Source organism: Poecilia formosa, unplaced genomic scaffold (assembly GCF_000485575.1).
Source record: "Poecilia formosa unplaced genomic scaffold, Poecilia_formosa-5.1.2 Scaffold135, whole genome shotgun sequence".
NCBI lineage: Eukaryota > Metazoa > Chordata > Actinopteri > Cyprinodontiformes > Poeciliidae > Poecilia > Poecilia formosa.
In genome coordinates, this window is record NW_006800074.1 from 578,333 (window position 1) to 590,190 (window position 11,858).

An 11,858-nucleotide genomic window follows, 5' to 3' on the forward strand; every position below is an offset into this window, starting at 1 on the left:
ATATATAAACATGGAACAATAGTAAACCCTTTTTGGTGTGGCTGGCCTAAAGTCAATCCAAGATTGCTTGCAAATCTCGTCCAGAAAGTCACAAATGGAAAAAGAACAACATCCTCAGATTTCAAGGCCTCACTTGCCTCATGATTCAACAATGAAATAGAAATAGCATTTAAGGGGTTAACAAATTACATCATCCTGCTAAAAGTGCTTTTTCTTATTACTCAGGTTATCTTCGCTTGGAACTAAAAGTAGTTTGAGAATCTGAAACATTTAAGCATGACAACAAGTATAAAACAAAGAAAGTTGTGGGTGAAAATAATGTTCTCACATCTCTGTAATTTCTGAAAACAAGCAACAATGATGCTTACATCAATCTCATTCTGTGATACCGGCCTGTCCTTTATAAGCACACACATGGATCTGACCGTTGTACTTACCTCGGGAGAATTACCAAACATCGATTTCGGTTTCTCACCCAACAACTGTCATGCTCCTTTCAATAAAATCAGAGAACAATCTTCCTGAAGGTGATGATGGAAAAACGGGATAATACTACACCCCAGAAATCCCAAAGGTATTTTGAAAAACCAAAACCTATCAACCTATCAATCCTGTTTGATCTTTACACTATAACCGTGTGCTTTGAGCTTTGTGTGTACAAAAAAAGGATGCGTCCATATTACAGCATGCTGTGATCTAAAAAAGCATGCACCCGAGTCGTAACTTGGTGGTTGTAACAATGCATTTCATCTATAGTATCAGCATGTTACCTGCTTTTCCTCTGTTAGGTCAGCATCTGCCCCTACTGACATTTTTAAAATACTTCCTCCCTCTCACTTCTTGCTGTAATTTTGCTGTCTTGACCCAGACAATAATGCTTGTTGACACACGTTTAATTTTAGCAGTGATGGGTTATATTTTTGGGAATTTGTGGCTGTTTTTGAGTATTCTCACAACAGCCCTATTGTGTTAATTGCAAATACCCCATTATGGGATAAAACGATGTCAGGATATTGACAGAAATACCTACCAGGACTCCTGTGGTTCTTCACAAGCTGAAGGAAACAGAACAAGACAGTAGATTGAGATAAAATAGAACTGCTCAAATAAAAATACTTCAGTCCTCCTTTCAAGCTTTATAGGGGTTGACAAATAGATGTAATTTTGAATTCCTTTTCCCCCTCATTTGTAGAGTTTATAACAGTCCAGCAGAGTCTTGTGGTATGTTGAAATAAAAAGAGGTAAATAGCTCTGCCATCATCTTCTCAGGCATTTATCAGTGCACTCTTGAGTTTTTTTGACTTGAGTTCCTTCCCTCGCAGCTGAAACTAGATGAGTTCATGCTCTCACTGATATGGTTTGGCATGCTCTCTTTTTGAAACAGTTTTGATTATGCTTCACGGATTTGATTTTGTTTTTCCTGTCTAAAAGGATTAGCAACGTTCACCACTATTTGTGGAAAGGAATTTGCGCTATGCTGACAAATATTACTGAATACTAACAGGACGATTCTCCAGTGAGAAAAGGGATAGGAACATTCTCTTTCAGCCATGATTTGATTGACTCATTGGCCGAACCCTAAACTGCAGGTACGCAGAGCAGACAGCACGAGAAAGCATGTGGGACTCATTTCTCTTCTGGGAAGTATCAATTGTTCAAACTGATTCCTTCAAGTGGCATGGCATACCATAGAGGAGGGAGCAATATGCACATGATAGTAGTGTTTAAATTGTGATTATTATGAGGCTCTACTGTTTTTCTGCATGTACATTACACTTATTTACTCTAGTAAATGTGCAAAGTAAATATTTTAGGACTGAATGACTTAAAAGGATTTTCTTAATCCTACAGCTTGTACACCACAAATCAAATGTAACATTTGACTCCGGTTATTTCTCAATATATGTAATAACACCTTTTGCAAATTTAGCATTTAATTAGTTATTGGTTTATTAATTCATCAAGTATGCTTGTTCTTGGCAGTGAGGAAAGCAGAATTCACTGATCACAAGCTTTTAATTTAGGTTAGACAATGTTCTAGCTTCTAGTTGTACTTGAAGCTAGAACAATTTATATGGGTTGAATTTAGGTAGTTAGAGACAGTTGCAAAAGTTATAAACATGCAAGACATTGTATTGGATTCGAAAGAACAAGGCCTGATCAAATTATGTTTGTGTTTTTCAGTCAATCTAATGAGCTGTAATTGGTGTTCAAAAAAATTTGGAAGTCAAAAGACAGATGCAGTCCCTAACCAAGAGGTTTCAAGTTACAGTTAACTGTGGAAATTTATTCTCAAATGCAATGCGCCGTAGCCAATGGACAACTGTGAATGCTTGTTAGATCAATATTTGAAAGTCTGCTTGCATTGGTTGAATATTCGAAACCCTTTATGGCATTAGAGCAACACAGATATCTACATGAAGCCACAGATGACCCCTGGACAACAGAGCGTGGTTTATTTTGATGATTAAATTCTTCAGATTGAGACACAGCCAGCAGAAAACATAATTTAATTGCAGAAATAATCATATAATGTGATGTTATATTGCGAATTTACTAGTTTAGGTACAAGAGACTATTCACTGTTGATTTGTTGTTTTGAAAGAAATTTTCAAAGATTGACCCTGTTTTTAAAAAGTGCTGTTTTGTCTCTAGAAGACTTTTTATTTGAACTTCATAGATGGATAGTATGGATTGATACATATATAGTATATTAACTTTGCTTTATATTTGTCCATGGATGGATAGATATTCCAAATTACTTAACTTGTGGACATATTTGCAGATATGACTCATGCTCTCAGTTGAAGTGTTTCCAGAAAAAAAAAAATAAAAAATTGAAACGTCTCCTCCCCCTTTAACACAAAAATGACTGGGGTACCCTCCACTACTCCAGCATAAATGTACAAATCACATACATGCGTACATAACAACGTGTTCTTATTCAAATCGACCCCGTATCAAACCATAAAAAGTTTGATGTCTGTCAAAAAAATGGTGTGGCACAATCTTGCTCACCTTAAATCTATGACCTTGAAAGGTTCACAAGTTTTTCAAATTATCTGTTCCTTTGGTCAAATGTTATTACAGTAAATGCACAAAAAGTGGAACAACAAAAGTTCCTCTTAAAGTGGATAATTCCTCACATGTGGAAGACTATTCTTAGGTTTGAAGTTGTGTGCTCTTAAAGTCTTTTGTTTGCCTTTAGAATCTCTCTTTAGTGTTTATTCCTGCCGCATGTGGCTAAGATACGTTGTCATACAAGCTGTGCCTAAGCATTGAGTGCTTGCACACTGATCAAACTCATCTGTGTTTGCAGTGAGAATGCTTGGCTATTGTACAACAGGGTAGCTAAAATGCACAGGAAGTAGCCACAGTTGTAAACAACAGAGTTATTTTTCAAACCACTGCTGCCAGCGTGTCTTTGTGGGGACGTGTGGTTCAGTGAGCACAATTAAAAGTCATTTTTGAGATGTCAATTTACATATTCAAGTAATCTTGGTCAGTCTTCCACATGTAAGAAAAATCTGGTCCTGGGTAACAATAATAGCCTAACTTTTGGTGTTTAAACAAACTGAACCTTGTGGGATTAAGTAAGTTTCCACGTGATGTTGTTGTTAATTCTGTTTATCTTTTTGGCATCATTGTAATCCATGTAATGCCACCAGAAAATTTTCACACCCCTTACCTTTGTAAATATTTTGTTGCTTATTTTAAAAATGATTCAAGTATTTTAATCAAGTACCCTGTAATGATTTGACAAGATTTTTTTTCTTTTTTTTTTATAACTGCCAAAAGCTTGTTAGTCCAGTGTTTCTCACATGTACTCACACTCTCGACCTAACATTGTTTTTTTTTGTTTTGGGCCTTGGGCAGCAATCAGCTTAAGTCTTCTTGGCTGTGTCTTTACAAGCTCGGCACACTGGTTTGAGAAATTTCTACCCTTTTTCTGAGCAGATCCCATAAAGCTCAGTCAGTTTGGATGGGAAGTGAAAGTAAATTGTTGTTTTTAGGTGTTCTCAGAAACAGTTATTTGGATTGAAGTCTGGGTTCTGGCTGCACCACTCAAGTAGATTCACAGACTCTTCTGCTTTTTTGACTGAGTGCTTCGGGTCTCTATCACGTTGGAAGATAAATTATCTCTAGCCTGCGTTTTCTCCTCCTGTTTTTTCAAATAGTTGCTCTGTAATTGGCTCAACATATTCTGTACGCAGCCTAGATGCCCAAAATACTAGATGCTATATAACATAAAGTTATTCATTTAAATCTCATCAAACCTGATAAGATTGTTGCTCCTGGGCTTTCCAAGGACTCACTTACAAGTGAACGGGGATACAAACAGAAGAACAGTTTTTCTCAGTTGCTTTGGTGCATTTCTCAGAACAGAATTGAAATTCTCAAAACTACTTGCTCAGTCTTCAATTTGTCACTTGTACACATCAAAAAAGCAATTTTATGTTCCTTTTAACAAGTTGCAAATGCGTTTGTGCAACATGCAAGTGATTATGTATGATCATCTGCTTTTTCCTACATTTTAAATTGCTTTTGTCATGTTGATCAAAATGTATTCTACTGGTCTCTGTTGAACAGACTCGATCTTCACAACATTTAAGCATAATTTCATTGTATAAGTCTTAACATGCAAAATGCTTGAACAGATTGTTGTAATATGTCTATCATATTTCTAGACATTTCCATTAAACCTTTTTCTAAATCTGTCCTGAACTGGTAAATTGCTCCCAGGTGATTCCTGAGTTTCTCCAGTGTAGGTAAATGTGTGGAGCATTAGATCAACCAATGACCAACCAGTTTTCTGAAATAGACTGAAGGTGCATCAACTGGCAAGCACATCATGAATAAAGCCAGAGAACAACACAATGTTAGATTTCTGACAGTGGAAGGACAAGGACTTGGACGGAGTCAACAGCCAGAGAGAAGAGGAAGAGGAGTGAGGGTGTGGCGAAGGAGCTAAGAGGCGAAACTGAGGAAGAGGCTGAAGATATCGTGCCCGTTTCCATTGCTCCAATATCATCAGGCAATGGTGTGAGACTCACAACAAGATTCAAATGGATTTCCTTTCACCGTACTCTTCATTCCTTAACCCTACTGAGGAATTTTCTCAGCATGGAGATGAAATGTGTAGAAAGACTGGACTGTAATTCCCAAGGCAGTGAATCTCTTTAAGGAGATTTTTTTTAAGTATGTTCCTTCTTATTGCTACTTTAATTTTTTTATTATTATTGTTTTTTAATTGTGCTCTCCTTTCTGTATCACAACTCCATAGTTTGTCAACAAATTACATCACAAATGTGAATCTTGGATCTCCCACCATCATAATTTACAATTCTTGTCATCAAAGCTTTAGCCATAGTTTACACCAAAGTATCCCTCCAGAGTACAACGCCACATTGACAACATGACTTATCCATTTGATTAGCCCAAACTCAATGAAACAAGGACTTGACATTGTGAAGCACTGACATGTTCATTGATAAAGACATTTAATTTAAGGATTTTGAGAAAGACATTGGATTTTGCAGGTAGTCCAGGCTGTTTTGCTGTTTGTACAAATTGTTCTGAGAAATGCACTTACTGTTTCCAAATGTTCAAAATGATTTGAGAAATGCACCAATGCAACTGAGAAAAACAGTAAAAGATTCTGATCCATCCTTACTACAATGTAGTTTTCCTGCTCTGACTTTGTCCAACTCATGTTTGACTCCAAAAGACATATTTATCTTGACTGTGATTCTCTTTAAAATAACTTGCTTCTTACCTCATGGCATCTACTGCCTAGTAATTGCACGACAGGGGCAAGAGAAAAAAAAAACACATAACCACCTCGTTCCTGGGGCCTTTCCACCACAAATTTGTCTGAATGAGATGTTCATCTGCTGTGAAATTGATAGATCTGGACAAAAAACCTAGAAAAAAGTCACTTGGATGGAAGTGGTGGAATCTGTGGTGATTTTGAAACAGTGGAAACAATGTGTAAATAATCACAGTCATCTCGCTGCAACTATGTTCTGTTCCAGTAATATTCTGACTGCACAAAATTCACTGCTTCACTTTTTTGCCCTTAGGATATTTAATGAAATTGAAATTCAATAAAATGATTTGTGTTTCTTGTTCTTGTTTTTAGTTTTCTCTAATTATGCATATTTGTCTCATAACATGAAATCTTTTCTTTCCGAAACAGAACATTTACTGCCATCATGGATCAAGATTAGACACAAACTTAAAGTAAGGACATGCAAAAAGTCAAAACAAAAGTCATGCTTTTTTCTCACAAATGCAAAAGTGATACTAACGTGTCAACTCTCTGATTAAAGCATCAACCAACAGGATATAGAGATGGAACCACAGTGATGTGAGTATTCATCAAATACTGTATGATTTTGCATACAGTCAAACATATACAGCTGAACACGTGTAATAATGCCATTGTTTTCATTCTTCTTCTCTCTCTTCAGACATTGAGGAGCCCACCACTGCATCAGCAATCACAGTACTTGGGAAGCTGTACATTTTGTCCAATCCAAGTTTCCATGTCCATATATGTGTGACGTATTCAGCTTACCAGTTTAATCAGAAGCTTAGATTTGACCAAAAACAAAAACGGATGTTTTTGGAGCTGTGTATATTGAGCATTATGTGTTGCAGGTGTCTTTTTCAGGTTAACTAATTTCTTTTGTTTTTACTGTGGCATTTTTTTCCCTCTCCATTTGTGTCCATTTAACCAAGTGTTTGTGATGTTGTTCCCATAAGTTATTTATTTCCATAAGTCTATTCAATCACTGTAATAAAAATAATAATAATCATAAAAAACATAACTATGAGTAGCAGACTTAATTGATTCACCCTGTGCTGTGAGCTACCAGTTTATATCTAAGTTTTATTAAAGGATCTCCATAACTTCACAGACAGCATCTTCTCTGGAAAGCACTGAAGTTCCAATAAGATATCATGTAATGTTCAGTGTAAATAAATCTTCTCATGTCTGTTTTAAGCAAGTTCTCACTAAATATTTGTATATCAAAATTTATTGCCATACTGGACTGCTGTGCAGATTCAACAGAAACGCTGGTCAATAAACTGTTATTGATCACTTCCTCTGAGTTTTTCCTACTGGAAGAAAGTGACGGAATGAATGAAATATGCACAAACTATTCACTGTGGCAGTTTTACAAGGGATGTATTCACATCATACCACATGTCATGTGGTAGGAATAACATCCTGCCACAGTTTATTCATAAGTGTATCATATTTATTCATTAATACGTAGTAATTGATAATAACATGACACTACACTGCTGAAAAAAGATGCCGTCTGTCATGATTTCAACTCATGTTTACAAAGGAATGGTCACACCTTATGTTTTATAATATCAAATTGCATAATGTCTGACTTTGGGAAATCTGCTTCTTATATAGTGAAACCTTTGTTAGTGTCTCAGAGGAGCCCATCAGTAAAAACTGTGAAAATATTTCCACATGTGATCAAGTGCATGTGTGTTGGCCTCGCTGTTGTATTTTAAGTATCTGTGTAGGAAGCAGATGAGGACGATGAAAGGGAAAAAAGAAAAAAACAACAACACAGCATGTGTAGACTGCAATACAACATGACCTCCAACAAACGTATTCTCTGGAGCTACAACTTTTCCTTTTGCAAATCATTCTGCAGTGGCAGTGATCAATTTTTTATCCAAAGACGTTACTCCATTACTGAACAGGGAAAGTATTTTTCTAATTCAATGTAGGATCTCTTCTTTGGGGAATTAAAAGCAGCTGTGGAGTGATAGACTGCACGATGAAAAGACAAGTTCTCTTCAACAATAACTATGTGGGAACTGCCTAACAAGACTGTTAGAAGGGATCCTGCCCTGTGTTTTTTTTTTCTTAACTTTCCCAGCTTTTTCCTCCTTTTACCGTCTGAAAACACAAAGTCTCCATCTCAGAAATATTGTTCCAAAACATTTTCTGAGCTGCTCCTTAGTAAAAATCACAGATAGAAAATCAAAGCAACAACTGAGATTGTGTCCACACAATGCAGGTCTTAATGCTTTCTTAGTGTGGTTGTTTACATTATAGTGGTAACGTGACTTCAATCATGTTCAAGCATGAAAGGTCTAGAAAAGTGGTGAAGTGATGCACATGTGCAGAAGAAGACGTATCACACTCAGCCACTGAGCTTACAAAAGTAATAAGATGTAAATAATAGCGTAATAATATGTTATTTGTTGTATGATAGTAAATGAGGATGTCACCATGTGTGCCTTGCCTCTGAAGCTGTGCAAGTGGAAGGTAATTATTATTATTTTTATTTTTTTGTCACGATAGCTCAATAATGTCTGCTCAAATATTTGCTACCTTGAAGCACATGTAAGTAGGGCTGTCTGGGGTGTTGTGTGAATAAATTCCTGCCTCTTAAATCTGTCACATCAAATATGTCATCACTTAAGAGTGAGAAGAAATGAGGCATGACCGTTCAGAAACATTTCCAGTTTAGGAGCACATGTGAAATTTCCCTATGCCTGATTTGAGAAAATCTGATTTGTGACTACAGCCAGGTCATAAAAAGATCAAATAGAGGTAAAGTATGGGAAAATATTGTTGGATTTGTTCCAGTTTTGGCAGTGTGACTATCGATTTAGATTTTCACTTGTAAGACTCAAGTCTAGAAAGTAAGTAAAGATGCTTTCAGCAAATAAATAATGTCTCGCCTGAGTTAAGGTAGTGTATGCAAACACCTTGTTACCATGGTAACTTATTGAATACCCATGGTTCCTCTGTAATTTCTCTGAAGACTACATGTCATTCAGAGAAGTTAAGACAGATTCCAGGCACATAATGGAAATAATTAAAATCATTAATATTTTGTTTAGAATTTAAAATGCAATTATTTTAAATGATTATTTGTCAAATTTTCTAAAACAAGGCATTGCCCTGAGAGGTGGATAGTGACTAGTTATATTTCCTCGCTTACATTTGCTTGAGTAACCTATTGGTTCTGCAGAGCAAAACAGGAAGGGAGGTGTCAAGGATGATAGATGAAGAATATTCCCAAGATGTAGCGAATTAACCAGCAAAGATGGTTTTCCAGGAAGTCCTCAAAGAACTCAAACTCAGCAACTTTGTGTCCTATTTGACCTCACAGAATGAGGAAGTTCCAGAGGTGAGCTTAATAGTAAAATACCTTTCATTGTATAGTGTATATCAAGTCCAGAGGAAACAACATTCAGTCATTTACCCATTCATAGACTGAGTCACACACTGATGGTGGTAAATTACATTTCAGCCACAGCTGACCTGGGTCCTTTCAGCAGGCAGTTGTGGCCAAAAACTGAGACAAATAAAGCAGGGATTTGAACCGACAACTCCTACCTAGTAGGCCACCGTCACAGTAGTCAAAGTACATTCACTTTGTACTACTGTGACTGTTGGATTACTGGGATAATGCATGTATGATTGGATTAAAATTACTTTATTTTTGGTATAGCGCCTTGATACGGCATGTTACGAATTGGTGCAATATAAATAAACTGAAGTGAATTGATTCTTCTCACAACACACAATGGAAACAGGAGGGGTCCCGTGTTCATAAACCAACATTGGAAAATACCTTGGAAGAAAGTTTTATATCCAAAATGTCCTTCCAAACTTTCGATCTCTGAATATTCTCATAAGAAGTGAATCAAAGTGGCTTTGTCCTCACTTTTAGCACATATGTCTAGAATATTATCATGTGTTCAATAATGCTAGAATAACATATTGCCTCATTAGCCACATGTATTGGATTAGCTTAAATCAAGCATTAATAGATTGTGTCTGGACTTTCAGACTCAGTCTTTCTGCCATTCTTCCACACATATATGTTATGTTTATACTGGCTTATTGGCTATGTTTTATTTTAGCCTTTAAAATACAATAACTTTATATTTTTTTATCTGTCTGGTTACAAACTACTTTTGAAATGTGGAAGTACTTGAGTAGCTACTGGTCGATGTGCAAAAACAGACATTAAACATAGAATCAAACTAAATGTGCAAAGTAGATTGTAAATAAATTGGTGTACTCATGTTAGAACTAATATTTCTGAAATGAAACTAACAGTAGTATGGTAATATAAAACCAGCATAAAATTATTTTAAAAAAATAGTCTCTTGTCCCTTGTGTACAATTAACATTAAAAGTTTGAATTGACAGAATGGACTTAATAGTAGGGATTTATGTCAGACGAAAACCCTTTCATATTTACTTCCTGTCTTGACTGTAAGGTCAGCCAGTGGTGGTTTCGTTTATTAGCAGGCTGGATACAAACGGACTTGATCTGCGTCCAGCTGGGAAGGGATTGCTGAGCAAGGACATCTGTGAGACCTGTGGGAAGAAGGAGGGGGCCGCTGCAGCCCCCACTGTTCATTGAGAAGAGTAAGAACATGCGTTTACTACTAGTCTCCAAAAGTTTCCAGGAACATCAGAGACTGTTGTTAAAACTGCTCCAAATCACTTGTTAGTGTCATGATTTGTGGGTGGTTGTGGTGAGAAAGAACGCTGATGAACCAGGTTGAAGAAGAATGGTGATATGTGAAGCCGGGATTAATAAATTCACATAGAAGGGATTCTTTATTCTCAAAAAGACACTGTTCCCTCAGTGTAAGAAAAATAAGAATGAGATTCAATATATGGAGAAATAAGTGGCCTGTATTTCGAACGGTAGAAAGCCTGAGCTTCAGCGAAATGGCGGGCTAACAACGCGGTTAGCACTCAGAGTAGAACGCAGCTTCACATAAAAGCTGAAATCGAACAGCATACAATGGCAGAACAAACGGCTTAACGGCAGTGGCACCTCTAGAAGAGGACAAACATGACATTAGCATCATCTCTGTAGCTTTATCCACGGAAGATAATTCAGTTCCATTAATTACCGAACACTTGGATTCTTCTCTCATGTAACCATAGTCGTCTTCTCCACCAGGTCTCGGATCAAAAAATGTCCTCTTCCGTTTTACCAGTTAGTGCCACAGTACATAAACGAGGTTTTTTCTACTTCCGGTAATTTTAGACCTCTCTGTAACAACAGCACCACATGCTGACAAAAACAAGAATTACAACCAGTCGGTGAAATAAAAGCAAAACATGGTTTGCAAAATACATTTGACGTATCCATTTTTCACCTGGTTACATATATAAACAGCTCCAGTAGTTCAAAAAAGCAGGAAGCACAGTGAGCAGAAAGCAAGGCTAACACTGGTAGCAACTAAATGGCAACAGACTGGATGCATGAGCTGAGCTGACTCAGGACTAAACAGTACTACTACTGAGACAATGAGAAAATACACACCACTGAGGACACACGACAGGGCAGACAAGGATCCAACAAGAGACAGGTGGGTTTAAATACACAGAGGGCAATCAACGAGACGACACACACCTGGGAAACAATCAGGGAGCACACAGGACAACACAGGGGCTCACAGAGAACAGAACCAAAAGTAAACATAGAAAACTAGGAAATACACAGGCAGAAACTCCACACCTGACAATTAGAAAAAGTTGTCAGAGTATTGATGAATTCACCAAGTTAGCAACAGTGGTTTAGCTTTTGATAGAATGCAAATGCATATAAATCAGAAGATATCATGAAGTGAAAAGTCAAATATGGTGAAGTAATATAACAAAGAATTTCTTTTTTTTTTTAATGATTATTATGTTTTGTGATCATTTAGAGCCAAATGTTTTATTAATTGCCCTGATTCCAGGTAAAATAATTTTTATTTATTACTGGAATCTAGCAAAAAAAAAAACATTAACACTAAGTCACAGAACAGAGCTCTGACAGCAATTTATTTTGACACTA

General features: G+C 36.6%; 1 protein-coding gene across 2 annotated transcripts in view; it reads left to right on the forward strand.

Annotated features, from left to right (window-relative positions):
- The window catches only part of csf1b (colony stimulating factor 1b (macrophage)), a 12,008-nt gene extending 4,899 nt beyond the window's left edge, over nt 1–7,109 (forward strand). For both annotated transcript variants that reach the window (XM_007562302.2, XM_007562303.2), the window contains exons 7-9: nt 6,200–6,243; nt 6,333–6,370; nt 6,474–7,109. In XM_007562302.2, coding sequence (XP_007562364.1) covers nt 6,200–6,243; nt 6,333–6,369 — 81 coding nt within the window. In that variant the 3' untranslated portion in view covers nt 6,370; nt 6,474–7,109. The remainder of the gene's footprint in view (nt 1–6,199; nt 6,244–6,332; nt 6,371–6,473) is intronic.
- Nucleotides 7,110–11,858: the final 4,749 nt, after the last annotated feature.